The sequence below is a fragment of the Mastacembelus armatus genome, chromosome 8 (assembly GCF_900324485.2).
Source record: "Mastacembelus armatus chromosome 8, fMasArm1.2, whole genome shotgun sequence".
Taxonomy (NCBI): Eukaryota; Metazoa; Chordata; class Actinopteri; order Synbranchiformes; family Mastacembelidae; genus Mastacembelus; species Mastacembelus armatus.
The window spans coordinates 18,333,603-18,353,005 of NC_046640.1; the positions used below are offsets into that span (position 1 = coordinate 18,333,603).

At 38.1% G+C, this 19,403-nt stretch overlaps 1 pseudogene and 7 gene segments (V, D, J or C); all 8 read right to left on the reverse strand.

The window, feature by feature from the left end:
- Positions 1-2,296: 2,296 nt before the first annotated feature.
- LOC113140379 (immunoglobulin heavy variable 3-74-like) lies at positions 2,297-2,848 on the reverse strand. The segment is given in 2 exon segments: positions 2,297-2,638; positions 2,729-2,848. Coding segments are annotated over 2 exon segments (348 nt in total).
- An 805-nt stretch (positions 2,849-3,653) lies between these two features.
- On the reverse strand, positions 3,654-4,296 carry LOC113140352 (Ig heavy chain V region 914-like). The segment is given in 2 exon segments: positions 3,654-4,156; positions 4,248-4,296. Coding segments are annotated over 2 exon segments (357 nt in total).
- Positions 4,297-6,778: 2,482 nt separating this feature from the next.
- On the reverse strand, positions 6,779-7,496 carry LOC113140628 (Ig heavy chain V region 1-72-like). The segment is given in 3 exon segments: positions 6,779-7,139; positions 7,231-7,242; positions 7,487-7,496. Coding segments are annotated over 3 exon segments (351 nt in total).
- Positions 7,497-9,612: 2,116 nt separating this feature from the next.
- On the reverse strand, positions 9,613-10,061 carry LOC113140364 (immunoglobulin heavy variable 3-30-3-like). The segment is given in 2 exon segments: positions 9,613-9,914; positions 10,006-10,061. Coding segments are annotated over 2 exon segments (351 nt in total).
- Positions 10,062-10,707: 646 nt separating this feature from the next.
- On the reverse strand, positions 10,708-11,158 carry LOC113140356 (Ig heavy chain V region 5A-like; annotated as a pseudogene).
- A 2,673-nt stretch (positions 11,159-13,831) lies between these two features.
- LOC113140323 (Ig heavy chain V region 1-72-like) lies at positions 13,832-14,440 on the reverse strand. The segment is given in 2 exon segments: positions 13,832-14,198; positions 14,290-14,440. Coding segments are annotated over 2 exon segments (369 nt in total).
- A 1,803-nt stretch (positions 14,441-16,243) lies between these two features.
- Positions 16,244-16,730, reverse strand: LOC113140326 (Ig heavy chain V region 914-like). The segment is given in 2 exon segments: positions 16,244-16,575; positions 16,667-16,730. Coding segments are annotated over 2 exon segments (366 nt in total).
- Positions 16,731-17,412: 682 nt separating this feature from the next.
- Positions 17,413-18,291, reverse strand: LOC113140347 (Ig heavy chain V region 1-72-like). The segment is given in 2 exon segments: positions 17,413-17,773; positions 18,243-18,291. Coding segments are annotated over 2 exon segments (378 nt in total).
- Between the last annotated feature and the right edge of the window lie 1,112 nt (positions 18,292-19,403).

Below are 19,403 nucleotides of genomic sequence, written 5' to 3' on the forward strand. Positions count from 1 at the left end.
CCTCCCTCTAGCTCACCCTACCGACTCCCCAAAGAACACCCTGAACAAGACAACATCCTATAATCATTACAGTACCTCAGATCTCCACCCGGCAACCCCCCCCCCCCCATGTCTCCCAACATTGACGTAGATCACCATGTGTCTCTCTCGCTCTCTGTCAAAAGTTCTTTGCTCATAGCACCCCTCAGTTTGGGGTCCCCCTATTGGCCAGGCGCACGTGTTGTTTTCTCTTTTTGCCAGCATTTCTTTCTTTCAGCGTTCTTCTTTGCAGCGTTTCTTTCTTTCTGCTTTGCAGCGTTTGCTCTTTTGCAGCGTTTCTTTCTTGCAGCATTTTCTCTTTTGCAGCGTTTCGTAATGGGTCAGGGAGGAGAGAAGAAGTGTGTGTCTAGGAAGAGAGGGAGGGTGAGAGAGAGCTGTTCGGTGAGGGGAGTTAGCGTGGCTACAGCTGACTGAACAGTAGCCTGTTACCTGTTTCTGACAAAAAAATTAATAACGCAAGTGACAAAAGAACGTCTGCTGGCTGTCAATTTAGCAGGGCATTACAGTACGTTTTACATTTATTATTTTTTAAACACTTGGCCGTCATGTTTTACAGTATTCTAAAAGTACAGTGTTGTAAAGATGACAGCCAAGTGTTAAGTAATAAATGGAAAACGCACCTATCAGATCTCCCAACCCCCCCCCCACACCCAATGTCTCCCAACGTTGTACAACACTTTTGATCAAGTAAACACATGTAACAGAACACATATTATTAGCACATATTAGCACATGAGAACAATCATCAGAGGTCACTCATTCATCATCACAACACTATAACCTGCGTCATTACGCAGCCTCCAAAATGAGACGTGACTTATATCACTACATGTGTCTCTTGCAACGTTTCTCTTTTGCAGCGTTTCTCTCTTGCAGCGCGTTTGCCCTTGTCGGCCACCGTATTTACCACTATGGGCAGACGTGCACAGTAATAAACAGCTGTGTCCTCAGGCTGCAGATTCTCTGCTTTTATAGTCACTGTTCCAGCAGAAGTGTCTCTGCTGTAGCTGAACTTGTTCTTCAAAGCATCATTTTGATAAAAGCTGCCTCCACCCCATCGATGTAAAATCCCCTCCATTGGTTTTCCTTTACACATTTGATTAAGTTTGTTTAAAAGAAAGAGAACATAAACTAACAAAAATTCTTAGTATGTGTTTATCTGTGTGTTTGTAATCATAGACATATTTAATAGATATTTTAGGAGCATTATAAATGTTTTATAAATGACTAACCCAATGCTGTACAGTATAATAGATGCTGAATGTGAATCCAGAGGCTGTACATGTCAATGTGTGGGATTCTCCAGGCCTTTTAACCACTGGATCAGATTCTGTCAGTCTGACCATCAACACGAGTCAAGATGAAAACCAAAACAATCAGAGACTAAATGATGTCAGATTAAGATCAGTTATTATCATTGGGAGGATACTGGATAAGATGTAGACTGGACTGGAGTCTAATTTCTTGTTTAGTGACAGCAGAATAAATTGTTATTGATGTTCTTCAGTGTTTTACATTGAGTTACTTGTTTAGCAGCATTACCACAAATTAATAATATAACCCAAGTTATATAATCTGACTGATGGTATTTAAACAATAACCAACAAGCAGTGGTGCACAGAAAAACTGGATGAGTCGTTGTGAGCAGATTTTTCTCTTTTCATGGCTGAAATGTTGATCAACATCAGACGAGGACATTAAAAGCTGACATGTTTGTGGCTGCTAACACTTTACAACCCACTTTGTTCCTTTCCTGCTGTTGCTTTGTCTTCACCAGACTAAGTATTAAAGTTAGTGCTCATCTGCCCTCTACAGTTTTAAAATGGAAACAGGGGCTACATTTAACATTCAACAGAAGTTAGTCACCTCTAACATCTGGACATAGAGATGAGTTTGTGATTCAAGGCCTGTGGTCGTCATCTGTTTTTCTGGCTTTTCACTTAGTGCATACTGCAATAAACTCAGGCAGCAACATAACAGTGAAGAAGAAGATGTTATTTTACAGCAGGTTTTTGATGTATTAACAGTATTAGTGTAGATCTATGTTGAAGCACTTCTCTCACTGACATACATTTTACTTCTTTATGAGTATTGTGTAATTACATGTTGTTGTTTTAAAAAGGGCAGTAGCTGGTAGTTATCATGCACTTTCTCTGACTAATGAATTACTGATAAATTTCATTAACTGTCCATCATTCAATGGGATGTTTGTTTCCAAAGCCTGACACACTCCAGTGCTTCTCATGCAGACGTCAGAGTTCAAAGGATTTTGTGCAGCTTTGTAATCTCTTGTGTCACCGTGTCTCTCGAGCACAATAATAAACAGCAGAATCTTCTTGTTTCAGACTCTTCACCTCTAAATACACAACATTTTGGGAAGTGTCTTTGGTGATAGAAAACTGGCCTTGAAGACTTTGGGCAAATATTGTGCCAGTTCCACTATCAATGCGTCCAATCCATTCCAATCCTTTCCCTGGTTTCTGACGAATCCAGTGCAGCCAAGCCAGAGAAAGTCCTTCTACCTTACAGGACAGAGTGGCTGATTGTCCAGCTCTGTGAACCACTGGCTCTGAAGAAGTGAGGGACTGGCCCTGAGCAGCTGAAAAAGACACATAGGTAAGATGAGACACAGCCAGCAGACATCCAAAGCTGCTGTTCTGCTCCTCTGCTCAATACTGGCTTGACTTACCTGAAATGAGGGCCAAGAGGAAGACACTTTGTACAGCTGTCATGTTGGGAGCTTTGCTGCATCTCAAACTGTGAAGGCTGATATGGAGAATATATTTGGAGCAAGCAGAATGGGTGGGGAATGTGTATCACTGTGAATTTGCATGTAGAGACTATGGAGAGTCAGTGCTGAAAAATAAATGAAATTAAAATTAAAAGTCAGGAGAAGAGCAGTGCTGAACTGTGAAAGGGAGAAAGTTAAAAACAGACTTGAGACTTAACAATTCAAGATGTTGGCTTTCTCCTTTTTTTGAGTGTATTTGTCCAATTTTTGCATTTATGAGAACAAGATAAGCTCAGAATTTACAAGTTATGTTGTATATTTTGAGACACTTTATACCATTTGCTCTGTGGTTTAAAGACTGTTATTGAGTAAGGTGCTGAGAGAGGAATAATGTGGGAAAAGCAAACATCAATTTTCCTCCAAGAGCCCAGGAAGTGAAAGTTTGTCTGACTGTAACATCATTTGTTCATTCTGCTTTAATACAAAGTCCCAGACACAAGAATAAACATCAGCTCCTTAAACATTCCAGATGTTGATGTAGAAATCTTGTTGACAGAGTGAGATGATGAGCAGCAACAGATGAAGCTGTAGTCACTGATCCAGCAGTTACATGTTTCTGTGTGATGTCAATACAAATGTCTAGTTCAGTCTGTCAGTTAAGCTCAATGAGCTGACTGGAGTTTGTGTCTTTATAGTGACAAAGCTGAGAGAAACTTTACACTCACGGCTCTCTAGTGTTAATAAAACAAACAGCAACATTATTTTTCACCTCCACTTTTTAATATATTTTACATGCAATTAAATCTACATTAATGTTACTAACATTTCTCTTATACCTTTAGCATTACAGTTTTTAATACATGGAAAATAATTTCATCAGGCTGTTCTTTGTGTGGAAATTATTTTATATACAGTTTGTTTAATAGTTATTGTTATTAATGATGGTCCTTCACAGTTTTAACAGTAGTAAAGTAAAGTAACATTTAAAAAAAACATTCTTCTTTTATCGAGACATATATGAACAAGATCAATACTCCAGGTTTTTGTACAGCTGCTGAACCAACTCCAGTCACTGTGACTATCGAGCACAATAATAAACAGCAGAATCTTCAGTTTTCAGACTGTTCATCTGCAGATACAGCTGCTGTCTGTTGTTGTCTCTGGAGATGGTAAACCGGCCTTGGACTGACTGAGAGTAGAATTTGCTGCTACCACCACCATTGCTAATGGCTGCAACCCACTCCAGTCCTTTTCCAGGAGCCTGTCTGACCCAGCCCATCCAGTAGCTGCTGAGTGAGAATCCTGAGCCTGTACAGGTCAATGTGTGTGATTCTCCAGGCCTTTTAACCACCGGTCCTGATTCTGTCAGAGTCTGACCATCAACACCTGTCAAGACAAACCAGAAAACAGTCAGTTGATGTAAGTTTGCACCTTCTTGAAAACAGATTGATTTCAAGCTTTGCAGATATTTTCTCACCTGCCCAGCAGATGGTTAAAAGCAGTAGTCCTGTCCTATGGTCCATCATGTTAAACTGTGTGTCCACTGTTCTCTGTCGTCCTCTCTGCAGTCAGATAAGTAGAGGTGGAAGACATCTGAGTTTTGCATTGACTCCTCCTCACAGGAAGGAGTGAACCAGACTGGTCATCATAGACCTTTTTTGATAAATTTAAAAAGTATATGAATTTGAATTGAATTTGTGTAGTTGCCAAAGGTCGACTCTTATCTGGTGACAAAAGCACATCACAGACCTGAGACGTGATTGGAGGAATTTCACTGAAATAAAAGCAGAGACATATATTTTTTTTTCCCTGACAGAAAATCTTAACTGAAAAAAACTGTTAATAGAATAATATAAATTAAAACTTTGCTCTTTAACTCATTGGAAGAGACAATGCAGTTGGTTTGAGTCATGAAGAAGTTTCAGTTTCTAACATATCAGTGAAGCTGACTAAAGAGAACTAAAGATGCTAATTTCTCTATGATTTACTGAATGTCATTATAGAAGAATAATCTATTTTATATTGTTTACACATTTTCAGTGCACTTTACTTTTGCAACACTGTTTTCTGTGAACTATGATAAAATCATTAGTGGTCTGAGGGCTCCTCCTCTGGTGGCTTCATGTTACAGGTTTTCAGGCACTGAGGGGTTTTTGTTCAGGTCTACTGATGGTTTGTGTTATTGTGAGTGTATGTAACATTTTAAAAAGGTCCCTGCATTTACTTCAACTGTTCCTGAAAACTATTAATGCATAAATGACAGTAATTTAATTTCCAAACTTCATAAAATCCTACTATAACTGAAAACAATAAATATGGTTGCTACTATTTTACTGTTAATATTAACATGACTCCTGGAGTATTGGAACATATTGAAATCAACACTAGAGTAACAATGATAGATGCAATAGAAACTAAATAACATTTTATTTTCTGTTATTTTGGGCAGTAACTTGTATTTCTCTTTATTTGTTTTAAACAAAACTTATGACAGCAGACATGATTATATTAATATTGTTAAATTATTGTCATGACAGCAGGCTCTCCGAACAGCAGGATTAGTTGTTTCATTCATCTCACAAGAACAAATGTTCACAGAAGCTTTTGGTTATATTTGTATATAACAAGTATATTCTTGGCTTTGTCTTTGTACAAGTTATTATTTTAAAAGTTATTATTGTTGTGTATTGTTGTTATTTCCTTCGGGACAGGCTTTATGAATTTGTGTCATGTAGAGGAAAGTGTTTATTTATTAAAACAAAATGAAAGAAAATAGAGGAAAAACATGACATCATTACTAGAACCCATCAGGCTACTGAGTAGGCTGTTGTAGGTTTTTGTACAGCTGCTGAACCAACTCCAGTCACTGTGACTCTCGAGCACAATAATAAACAGCAGAATCTTCAGTTTTCAGACTGTTCATCTGCAGATACAGCTGCTGTCTGTTGTTGTCTCTGGAGACGGTAAACCGACCTTGGACTGACTGAGAGTAGTATTTGCTGCCACCACTGCTAAGTTCAGCAACCCACTCCAGTCCTTTTCCAGGAGCCTGTCTGACCCAGCTCATATCGTAGCTGCTGAGTGTGAATCCAGAGGCTGTACAGGTCAATGTGTGGGATTCTCCAGACCTTTTAACCACTGGTCCAGATTGTGTCAGAGTCTGACCATCAACACCTGTCAAGACAAACCAGAAAATAGTCAGTTGATGTAAGTTTGCACCTTCTTGAAAACAGATTGATTTCAAGCTTTGCAGATATTTTCTCACCTGCCCAGCAGATGGTTAAAAGCAGCAGTCCTGTCCTATAGTCCATCATGTTAAACTGTGTGTCCACTGTTCTCTGTCGTCCTCTCTGCAGTCAGATAAATAGAGGTGGAAGACATCTGAGTTTTGCATTGACTCCTCCTCTCAGGAGAATATCTACAGATATTAGGTGAAACTGGGTATGAGGATTTTACCAGTCAGTTTCCTAAATCAGTTGTTTTCACATTTCTCTCACATGTTCAGTAAAATAATATTAACACCATTACCATGTTTATACTGATAATACTAACACATTAAACTTAGTTCATTCATGTGAACAAAATTATCTATAAATTTAAAAACAATGATAGATTTGATTTAGTATGAAGACTGTTTGTTATCAGTCAAATTATTCTAATCACGAACATACAGTCGTCTCTCTCTACTGAAAACTTGCTGTATTTTCATCTCATCATGTCACTATCCAGAGTTTTCACTGATCAAATGTTTTTCAGCTTCTTACTCTTTTTGTCTTGGTTCATGTAATGTGTAGTTGGTACTTGTAAATATGATGCTGGTATTTTTGCTTTAATGTCTGTTAGGAGGTGAAAGGTTTTTGATAATCGCTGTGATGGATCTAATATAATGATGAAAATAGTTATTACTCATGAGTTTATGGTAAAATATCTATAAATGTGATGTGGATATATCAAAGTGATTTTAATGGTGTTGACACAATCCAGATGTGACTGAGGTCAAACTGCTGCTTGTGGTCTGTGGTGGTTTTTGTGCAACTGCTTCACTGTCTCCAGTCACTGTGTTGTCGAGCACAGAAGTAAACAGCAGAATCTTCTGTTGTCAGGCTCTTGACCTGGAGGTACTGGGTGCTGCTGGGAACATCTTCAGTCATGATGAAACGGCTTTGGAAGGAGCTGCCATAGCTAGCAGAGTTTGATCCAGTGTTCATCCTCCCAATCCACTCCAGAGCTTTCTCTGGCCTCTGTCTTATCCAGTGAATGTAGTAGTCTGTCATGCTATACCCAGATATGACACAGGACATCTTCACTGTCTTTCCAGGTCTTTTTAGCTCTGAGGCAGACTGGTCCAGTCTGATCTCACTCCAAACTCCTGTAAATAACAAAATAATGATCATCATCCATCAAACTTATATTTACAAAAGAAATGTTTCACTTTGTTAAAGCATAAATCATTTTCTCACCATGAATAGTAACTATAAAAAATAAGCTTCATGAAATCATGATTTCTGTTCTGTAATAGACTCTGCTGTTCAATTCTTCTAATCAGTGTTTTAGAATATACTGTATGAAACGTTTCCAGTGACACATTTTGTGACAGCTGTGTGTTTATAAGGAAGAGATCATTTGCATAGACTGCCCTCTACAGGTTTAGTAATAGAATGTGTAACACACATCATTTCCATAAGTAGTTTACCTACAACTGTTGCCTGTGTTAACTTGACCACATTACAAAATGAAAACTGCAAACCATGTGTGTATTTATTTATTGATTTGTACTTTGGAAGAGATAAAACTATTGTTAATTTATCTTTGTTAGATTTTTCTGTTTTCTACCTCATTGCAAGTAGGAAGGAAAAGTGGTTTCCCATCTTCTCTATGCATCAGAATACACAAAGATAAAAGTGTGAAAATGTTTCATGTTGAAGACATTTTTTCTGAGTCTATTTTATTGTTGTGCAGGCTGCAGCAGAATTCAAAACATCTATATAAATATTTTTTATTAATATTTGAAATGTTTTACTGATGTCAGCTGCAGTGTAAGTCAAATGAAAACAGCATAAATACATTCACATACTCACCTAGACTACTCTATCAGAAACAAAGGTTTTCTTCTACCTCTAAGTAATTTTTACAAATATTGTTTGTTACATTAGCACAGTATTTACCTTGTTAATGTTTTGTTGTTTTAACATTTAGAACATATGTGGTTATGTGTTTCAGTCACATGGGCTAAAGGGTTTTTGCTCAGGTCTGTTAGTGTTTGTGACACAGTGACACCACGTACACAGTAATAAACAGCTGTGTCCTCAGGCTGCAGATTCAGTCCTGTTAATGTCACAGAACTAGTAGAAGTGTGTGTTTGGTATTTGAACTTGTTCTTCAAAGCATCATTTTGATAAAAGTCTCCTCCACCCCATCAATTTAAAATCCACTCCATTGGTTTTCCTTCTGGCTGTCTGATCCAACCTGTTGCATAGCTGTTATCAGTCAGAGAATAACCAGAGACCTGACAGGTGATGGTCAAAGACTGTCCAGGCTGCACAGCCTTTGAGTCTGGCTGGATGAGATTGAGACTGTGAACACCTGTGGAAACAGAAATCAACATTATCTCCATCATTCATCTGAATATTCAGTGTTTCTAATGTGTTTGTTAGTGTGAATCCACTGAAAGCTCCTCACAGGATCCAGCTGCCAGCAGCAGTATCAGAGCTACAGAGAACATGGTTGATGTTGAAGCTCTTCTGTCCTCTCACTGACACACAGACCCACACTGCACTTCCTTATGAGCTACATTCATTTACATATTGTTGAATCATTGATTTGCATCTCACAAAAATTATTTTAAACACAGATTGAAAAGACTGACCTTATAATGAAGTAGATGGTTTCACTGTATGTGGGACCATTTTATTCAGTAGGTTTATTTTATTTAAAAGACAGAGAAAAAATGCTAAATTAACTTTCAGTGTGTGTGTAATAATGTAATGGAATAATGGAAATAATATATATTAATTTATGAGACTTACTGTGTAAATGTTTTATAAATGACTGGTTTCAGCACATTGTTGTCTTGTCCTTGGGCTTTTAGTGAAGAAACAGTCCACACACTAAACTGTTATTACTAAAATATGTAAATTTGGAATGAACTCACCACAGATAAAAGCAGTGTCCTGATCCTGGTGATTTATCTGACTGTTATCAGACTGTGAGAACATGGTTGATGCTGAAACTAAGCTGATGTGATCTTTTCTACAGTCAAAAGTTTGCTTTGGTTTGTTTGTTGGTTTTGTTGATGTTATGTTGCAGAAACTGACTTTCTAAGGATGAATTTCTCATTAGACAAGTTTTTAAAGTCAAGATATTAGAAAAATGTATTTTATTACTGACTCATGGCCCTCCCCCTTTCTTTGATTTTCCTGTTCACCTTTTTACATCAAGTTAAAACATTTAATAATCAGACACACGTGGTGTTTGCGGAAATAGAAACGTCTGATACTTCTCACTGTTCCTCTGCTGATACTCTAATATCATGTATGTGTTGCTGTTCTGGTTCTTTGAGAGCTCCCTCAACAAGCAGAATCTCTTCTACTGAATCTGTGGAACAGTGTGTTTTTTCAGCCTCACATTAGGTGGAAATTTGATCATTTTGAAAAGAGAAAGAATCAGGGTCAGAGTGAGTGGAACAGGACCAGTCAAATCTGCTGCTGATATTTCTAGGTTTCTATTTAGAATTGGACTTTATTGATGATATGAGTAACTATTGTTGGGAAATGTGATCCCAGTAAGACTGAGTCCTGTAGGTTTATGTACAGCTGCTGAACCAACTCCAGTCACTGTGACTATCAAGCACAATAATAAACAGCAGAATCTTCAGTTTTCAGACTGTTCATCTGCAGATACAGCTGCTGTCTGTTGTTGTCTCTGGAGATGGTAAACCGGCCTTGGACTGACTGAGAGTAGTACATGTTAGCACTGTCATATCTGATGCTCGCAACCCACTCCAGTCCTTTTCCAGGAGCCTGTCTGATCCAGCCCATCCAGTAGTTAACAAAATCCAATCCATAGGCGTAACAGGTCAATTTGTGGGATTCTCCAGGCCTTTTAACCACTGGTCCAGATTGTGTCAGAGTCTGACCATCAACACCTGTCAAGACAAACCAGAAAATAGTCAGTTGATGTAAGTTTGCACCTTCTTGAAAACAGATTGATTTCAAGCTTTGCAGATATTTTCTCACCTGCCCAGCAGATGGTTAAAAGCAGCAGTCCTGTCCTATAGTCCATCATGTTAAACTGTGTGTCCACTGTTCTCTGTCGTCCTCTCTGCAGTCAGATAAGTAGAGGTGGAAGACATCTGAGTTTTGCATTGACTCCTCCTCACAGGAAGGAGTGAACCAGACTGGTCATCATAGACCTTGTTTGATAAATTTAAAAAATATATGAATTTGAATTGAATTTGTGTAGTTGCCAAAGGTCGACTCTTATCTGGTGACAAAAGCACATCACAGACCTGAGACGTGATTGGAGGAATTTCACTGAAATAAAAGCAAAGAGATCTATTTTTATTTCCCTGACAGAAAAGCTTAACTGAAAAAAACTGTTAATAGAATAATATAAATTAAAACTTTGCTCTTTAACTCATTGGAAGAGACAATGCAGTTGGTTTGAATCATGAAGAAGTTTCAGTTTCTAACATATCAGTGAAGCTGACTAAAGAGAACTAATGATGCTAATTTCTTTATGATTTACTGAATGTCATTATAGAAGAATAATCTATTTTATATTGTTTACACATTTTCAGGTCACTTTACTTTTGCAACACTGTTTTCTGTGAACTATGATAAAATCATTAGTGGTCTGAGGGCTCCTCCTCTGGTGGCTTCATGTTACAGGTTTTCAGGCACTGAGGGTTTTTTTTTCAGGTCTACTGATGGTTTGTGTTATTGTGGGTCTCTGGCACAGTAATACACAGCAGTGTCTTCAGGCTGCATGTTCTGTCCATTCAGAGTCACTGTGTTGCTGGAAGAGTCTACGTCAATACTGAACTTGTCCTTTAGTGAATCCTTGTAGTGTGAACCACCAGTATATTTGTATCCAATCCACTCCAGTCCTTTCCCTGCAGGCTGTCTGATCCAAGCTGTGTAGTAGCTGCTCATAGAATAAGAGACCTGACAGGTGATGGTCAGACGTTGACCTGGCTGCACAGGCACAGAGGCTGGCTGTGTCAGCTGTTCACATTTCACACCTGTGGAAGAAAACATGTTAACTACTGAATCAGTGTAATAGCAGTGAACAGTCAGTGAGCTGTGATCATACTGTCTGTGCCTCAGTGAGACTCACAGGATCCAGCAGCAGCAGCAGCAGCAGCAGCAGCAGAGCTACAGGGAACATGGTTGTTATTGAAGGTGATGGGAGCTTCTCTGTTTCTGAAACAGACAGCAAGATATATATGTGTGTGTGTCCATACAATAGAAGACTTTGAGGAAATTCAATTTGCATAGAGAAGGACACTGACAGTTATAGATGGAGGTTGGGCTAATGTGTCAAATGTCAGCTTAGCTTCTGTCCTTTTCTGGTGCTGCATGGATTGGCAGCCTGTTACAGCAGCTCTGTGTTTGCTTTTTACAACACTGTGGTTGCATCAACAGTCTTTTATGCTGTGGTCTGCTGAAGTGGTAGGATCACAGACAGGGACAAAAAACAGTTAGGCAAGCTTTTAAAGAGAGCCAGCTCTGTACTGGGGTGTCCTCTGGACTCAGTGGAGGTGGTGGGTGACAGGAGGAAGTTGGATTTTTAAAATTTTTAATCTCTGCACACATTTGCACACTTTTTTATTTCTCATTCTTTACACCTTACTGTTGTCTTGTAGCTGTGGTAACAATTGAATTTCCCCACTGTGGGATCAATAAAGAATTATCTTATCTTGTCTTATCTTATCTAAGCTGTCCAGCATCCTGAACAATCCCTGTCACCTTCTGTCACCTAGTGCTGTTCGTACATTTCCATAATGTTTTTATTTTCTTGTAAGAATTATCTTGAATATTGTTTCTAAACCCTAGACTTTTTTCACTGCCCTGTCTTGTCAAATAATGCTGCTGCAACAACTGAGTTTCCTCATGGGCATCACTAAAGTCTTATCTGTCTCTCTATCTATCTAGCTCTCATTCATGTCATTTCATTGGAGCTTCTTTCACTGCTACTGATCTTTAGATTTTTTAAATTTGAATAATGTTTATTTGAGCAGCTGAGCAGCATTTGATGGGCTTTCACATATTGAATATATCATGTAAAAATGTTCAAATACATTATATTTATACTTTAACACTTGGCTTTTAGAGTTAATAATAAAACACTATTAACTATCACAGTTAAAGCAGCTGGTGACTGAAGACACTAAAAAAAGGGAAGTCACAAACCAAAACATCAACTGTTGTTTGAATAATCTCCATACCTGGGTATGTTTGTGTCTGTGTGTATGTGTGTGTGTGTTTTTAGGCGTTGGCATAATGTCTCTAGCTGGTGTTATTCAAATTCATATATTGTACTGCCACCTGTGGGTGTTTTGTGTGGAGTTTTTGTTGAGCCTCTGTGTTTCTCTGAGTCAGTGTGTGTGTTTGGCACAATAATACACAGCAGAGTCCTCTGGTTTTAGATTAGACAGTCTCAGATACACCATGTTGCTGCCATCATCTCTGCTGATTTCTACACGTCCTCTAACACTGTTTGCATAAGTGTTTCTACTGGAATTAGAGAAGCCTCTCCCAATCCATTCCAGTGGTTTTCCTTCAGGTTGTCTTACCCAGGACATAACACAACAGCTAAATGTGAAGCCAGATCCCCTGCAGGACAGACTGAGAGTCTCCCCAGGCTTTTTTACTACAGAACTGGAAGGAACAGACTCCATACTCTGACCTGTACAACCTGATGAAATAAAATGGAAAAGAAAATCCACACAGGAGAAAGTGAGACAGTCATGTGGGAAGTTTTCTACTATCACTGACTGACCATAAATGATAAAACAGCAAGAAGCAGGAGAACTCACAGGGCAGACAGAGAGCAACCAGCAGAAGAGTGAGTGTGTTCATCATCCTGACACTGTGACCTCTGATGGTTCACACAAAGTACAAGACCAGTCAGCAGGACAGAAGTACACTGCACACACTGAAGATTTGCATCAGGATAATGTGGGAGGGACTGACATACAGGCAGTATTTTCAAATACCACATTTTATCACTTTTACTAAATATGCTTTCTGACTATTAAACTATTAATGACTTATGCAAGTATGTTTCATAAAGAAATAATGTTTGAAGACTACAATATAGTTTGAATTTAAAAAAAAGTTTAACTGTAAACGGACGTGAGCACAACTGTGATTCCTACAGATTAACATATTAACTTGTAGCTTCACATTCAAGAACAAGTTGAATTTTATTTATATGCATTTTACAGAGTCCTGGAAGGGACATGGTGGATTTTTTAATTTTTTTTTTTTGTGTTATTGTATTAAAATAAATGTGCAAACGAAATACAGGTTGACTCGAAACAGTTTTTGAATACTAGACTAGAATTGAATACTTTGAAACAGGTTTTGAATACTACAAGTTTGAAACCACGAAATACAGATTGGTCTCATGTATCTATAAAGTTAAAAAAAAAAAAAACAATGATAGATTTGATTTAGTATGAAGACTGTTCATCATTAGTCAAATTATTCTAATCACCAACATACAGTCGTCTCTCTCTACTGAAAACTTGCTGTATTTTCATCTCATCATGTCACTATCCAGAGTTTTCACTGATCAAATGTTTTTCAGCTTCTTACTCTTTCAGTCTTGGTTCATGTAATGTGTAGTTGGTACTTGTAAATATGATGCTGGTATTTTTGTTTTAATGTCTGTTAGGAGGTGAAAGGCTTTTGATAATCGCTGTGATGGATCTAATATAATGATGAAAATAGTTATTACTCATGAGTTTCTGGTAAAATATCTATAAATGTGATGTGGATATATCAAAGTGATTTTAATGGTGTTGACAAAATCCAGATGTGACTGAGGTCAAACTGCTGCTTGTGGTCTGTGGTGGTTTTTGTGCAACTGCTTCACTGTCTCCAGTCACTGTGTTGTCGAGCACAGAAGTAAACAGCAGAATCTTCTGTTGTCAGGCTCTTGACCTGGAGGTACTGGGTGCTGCTGGGAACATCTTCAGTCATGATGAAACGGCTTTGGAAGGAGCTGCCATAGCTAGCAGAGTTTGATCCAGTGTTCATCCTCCCAATCCACTCCAGAGCTTTCTCTGGCCTCTGTCTTATCCAGTGAATGTAGTAGCTTGTCATATCAAAGCCAGATATGACACAGGACATCTTCACTGTCTCTCCAGGTCTTTTTAGCTCTGAGGCAGACTGGTCCAGTCTGATCTCACTCCAAACTCCTGTAAATAACAAAATAATGATCATCATCCATCAAACTTATATTTACAAAAGAAATGTTTCACTTTGTTAAAGCATAAATCATTTTCTCACCATGAATAGTAACTATAAAAAATAAGCTCCATGAAATCATGATTTCTGTTCTGTAATAGACTCTGCTGTTCAATTCTTCTAATCAGTGTTTTAGAATATACTGTATGAAACGTTTCCAGTGACACATTTTGTGACAGCTGTGTGTTTATAAGGAAGAAATCATTTGCATAGACTGCCCTCTACAGGTTTAGTAATAGAATGTGTAACACACATCATTTCCATAAGTAGTTTACCTACAACTGTTGCCTGTGTTAACTTGACCACATTACAAAATGAAAACTGCAAACCATGTGTGTATTTATTTATTGATTTGTACTTTGGAAGAGATAAAACTATTGTTAATTTATCTTTGTTAGATGTTTCTGTTTTCTACCTCATTGCAAGTAGGAAGGAAAAGTGGTTTCCCATCTTCTCTATGCATCAGAATACACAAAGATAAAAGTGTGAAAATGTTTCATGTTGAAGACATTTTTTCTGAGTCTATTTTATTGTTGTGCAGGCTGCAGCAGAATTCAAAATATCTATATAAATATTTTTTATTAATATTTGAAATGTTTTACTGATGTCAGCTGCAGTGTAAGTCAAATGAAAACAGCATAAATACATTCACATACTCACCTAGACTCCTCTATCAGTAACAAAGGTTTTCTTCTACCTTTAAGTCATTTTTACAAATATTTTTTGTTACATTAGCACAGGATTTACCTTGTTAATGTCTTGTTGTCTTAACATTTAGAACATATGTGGTTATGTGTTTCAGTCACATTTGCTAGAGGGTTTTTGCTCAGGTCTGTCAGTGTTTGTGTCACAGTGACACCACGTACACAGTAATAAACAGCTGTGTCCTCAGGCTGCAGATTCAGTCCTGTTAATGTCACAGAACTAGTAGAAGTGTGTGTGTGGTATTTGAACTTGTTCTTCAAAGCATCATTTTGATAAAAGTCTCCTCCACCCCACATATGGAAAATCCACTCCATTGGTTTTCCTTTACGCTGTCTCATCCAACCTGTTGCATAGCTGCTATCAGTCAGAGAATAACCAGAGACCTGACAGGTGATGGTCAAAGACTGTCCAGGCTGCACAGCCTTTGAGTCTGGCTGGATGAGATTGAGACTGTGAACACCTGTGGAAACAGAAATCAACATTATCTCCATCATTCATCTGAATATTCAGTGTTTCTAATGTGTTTGTTAGTGTGAATCCACTGAAAGCTCCTCACAGGATCCAGCTGCCAGCAGCAGTATCAGAGCTACAGAGAACATGGTTGATGTTGAAGCTCTTCTGTCCTCTCACTGACACACAGACCCACACTGCACTTCCTTATGAGCTACATTCATTTACATATTGTTGAATCATTCATTTGCATCTCACCAAAATCATTTTAAACATTCTAGATGTTGATGTAGAAATCTTGTTGACATAGTGAGATGATGAGCAGCAACAGATGAAGCTGTAGTCACTGATCCAGCAGTTACATGTTTCTGTGTGATGTCAATACAAATGTCTAGTTCAGTCTGTCAGTTAAGCTCAGTGATTAACTGGGGATTGAGTCTTTATAGTGACAAAGGTGAGAAGAACTTGACACTGACTGTGTCCTAGTTTTATTATAACAAACTGCAGCGTTATTTTTTATTATTTCACTGCCACATTTTTATGTATTTTATAGGCCATTAACTGCACAATCAAGTGGCCAGAATTCATCTCACACCTTTGGCATTTCACTATTTCTAACCTGGACAATACCTTCATCAGCCCATTGTGGTGTCCTTGGCTGTTTTGTAAGGAAAATGTAGTATTTATATTTTTTAATCGTTATTGTTTTTATTTAATTAATTCATTAATTTCCTACATTTCATATTAAAAACATAAATTAACAATAAATACAAAATGTTTTATTCTCAGAGTTTGAGAGAAATTTTGGATTGGATTTGGAACTCAGGTTTTTGTACAGCTGCTGAACCAACTCCAGTCACTGTGACTGTCGAGCACAATAATAAACAGCAGAATCTTCAGTTTTCAGACTGTTCATCTGCAGATACTGCTGCTGTCTGTTGTCGTCTCTGGAGATGGTAAACCGGCCTTGGACTGACTGAGAGTAGTATTTGCTGCTGCCACCACCGTAGCTAATTTCAGCAACCCACTCCAGTCCTTTTCCATGAGCCTGTCTGACCCAGGCCATATAATAGCTGCTGAATGTGAATCCAGAGGCTGTACAGGTCAATGTGTGGGATTCTCCAGGCCTTTTAACCACTGGTTCAGATTCTGTCAGAGTCTGACCATCAACACCTGTCAAGACAAACCAGAAAATAGTCAGTTGATGTAAGTTTGCACCTTCTTGAAAACAGATTGATTTCAAGCTTTGCAGATATTTTCTCACCTGCCCAGCAGATGGTTAAAAGCAGCAGTCCTGTCCTATAGTCCATCATGTTAAACTGTGTGTCCACTGTTCTCTGTCGTCCTCTCTGCAGTCAGATAAGTAGAGGTGGAAGACATCTGAGTTTTGCATTGACTCCTCCTCTCAGGAGAATATCTGCAGATATTTGGTGAAACTGGGTAAAATACTTCACCAGTCAGTTTCCTAAATCAGTTGTTTTCACATTTCTCTCATATGTTCAGTAAAATAATATTAACACCATTACCATGTTTATACTGATAAAGACAAACACATTAAACTTAATTCAGACATGTGAACAAAATTATCTATAAATTTAAAAAAAACAATGATAGATTTGATTTAGTATGAAGACTGTTTGTCATTAGTCAAATTAGTCTAATCACCAACATACAGTCGTCTCTCTCTACTGAAAACTTGCTGTATTTTCATCTCATCATGTCACTATCCAGAGTTTTCACTGATCAAATGTTTTTCAGCTTCTTACTCTTTCAGTCTTGGTTCATGTAATGTGTAGTTGGTACTTGTAAATATGATGCTGGTATTTTTGTTTTAATGTCTGTTAGGAGGTGAAAGGCTTTTGATAATCGCTGTGATGGATCTAATATAATGATGAAAATAGTTATTACTCATGAGTTTATGGTAAAATATCTATTTATGTGATGTGGATATATCAAAGTGATTTTAATGGTGTTGACAAAATCCAGATGTGACTGAGGTCAAACTGCTGCTTGTGGTCTGTGGTGGTTTTTGTGCAACTGCTTCACTGTCTCCAGTCACTGTGTTGTCGAGCACAGAAGTAAACAGCAGAATCTTCTGTTGTCAGGCTCTTGACCTGGAGGTACTGGGTGCTGCTGGGAACATCTTCAGTCATGATGAAACGGCTTTGGAAGGAGCTGCCATAGCTAGCAGAGTTTGATCCAGTGTTCATCCTCCCAATCCACTCCAGAGCTTTCTCTGGCCTCTGTCTTATCCAGTGAATGTAGGAACTTATCATATCAAACCCAGATATGACACAGGACATCTTCACTGTCTTTCCAGGTCTTTTTAGCTCTGAGGCAGACTGGTCCATTTTGGTTTCACCCCACACTCCTGTAATAGAAGTAATGATGAATATTATTCAACTGTCTTTTAAAATGTTTTGAAGAAAAGCAGAATTGATTTTCTCACCAGGGCAGCATGGTGGCTGAGTGGTTAGCACTGTTGCCTCACAGCAAGAAGGTCGTGGGTTCGCATCCCGGCCTTTCTGTGTGGAGTTTGCATGTTCTCCCTGTGCTTGCGTGGGTTTACTCCGGGTACTCCGGTTTCCTCCCACAGTCCAAAAAACATGCATGTTAGGTTGATTGGTGACTCTAAAATTGCCCGTAGGAGTGAGTGTGAGTGTGTGAGGTTGTCTGTCTTTGTGTGTCTGTATGTGGCCCTGCGACAGACTGGTGACCTGTCCAGGGTGTACCCCTGCCTTCCACCCAAGAGAGAGCTGGGATAGGCTCCAGCAGATCCCTGTGACCCTGAACCAGGAAAAGTGGGTATAGAAGATGGATGGATGGATGGATTTTCTCACCATGAATAGAAGCTAAAAATAATAAACTCCAGACAATTGTGTTTTCCATTCTGTGATAAATATTGTAGTTCAGTTCTTAGTGATCAGTGTTTCAGAAATGCATAAACTTGTCTCACAGTGCTCTGCAAGTTATTGATGTGTTTATAAGGTGGGAAATGTTTGCATAGACCTCCCTCTACTGGTTTAAAAAGGGAACATGTAACACACATTTTCATAACCTGAATATTTTTTAAACACCATAGGAAATTGTGATGACAAAACATATAACAAATGTCACCTTTAGTTTTGAAGCAGTTATAAATTACAAAATAAAAATTGGCTCTATATATGTGGGTATGTGTTAATCATTTGGTAGAAAATGAGTCACTTTTCAGTTTAAGTTTGTTACATGTTATTTTATAACCAATATTTTTGAAACAGAAGACATCTTTTTTTTTAGATCGTTCAAGTATTTTGTTTCTCTTTTATTGTGATGGCAGCTGCAGTGGGAGGCTAAAATGATGTTGCCACAAAGGTTAAAGTTGTTTTAGTTGTCAGTATAAAAACGTTTTTCTGTCATTCATGAAATTGCATTGACTAATATTTTTATCAACCTAACAAGAATTCATGACTTTATGAATGTTCACTTTTGGATCATGGGTGTTTAGTTTCAGTCGTGTGTTTGTGGGTTTTTGTGCAGGTTGGTTGGTGGTTTTTACCACTGTGGCCGACGTGCACAGTAATAAACAGCTGTGTCGTCAGGCTGCAGATTCTCTGCTTTTATGGTCACTGTTCCAGCAGAAGTGTCTCTGCTGTAGCTGAACTTTGATTGTTTTTACAGCAAGTTTGTGTATGTGTGGTCTTAATGTCATATGTCAGATCAGTGGTCTGAAGGCTCCTAAACTGGTGACAAATGAAATGGAAAGAAAACTTTCTGAAGATCAACTTCTTGTTAGGCTCTAAGTTTTTAAAGTCAGTCTAATTTACTGTGAGTTACTTCTTTAGCAGCATTACCACAAATTAATAATATAACCCAAGTTATATAATCTGACTGATGGTATTTAAACAATAACCAACAAGCAGTGGTGCACAGAAAAACTGGATGAGTCGCTGTGAGCAGATTTTTCTCTTTTCATGGCTGAAATGTTGATCAACATCAGACGAGGACATTAAAAGCTGACA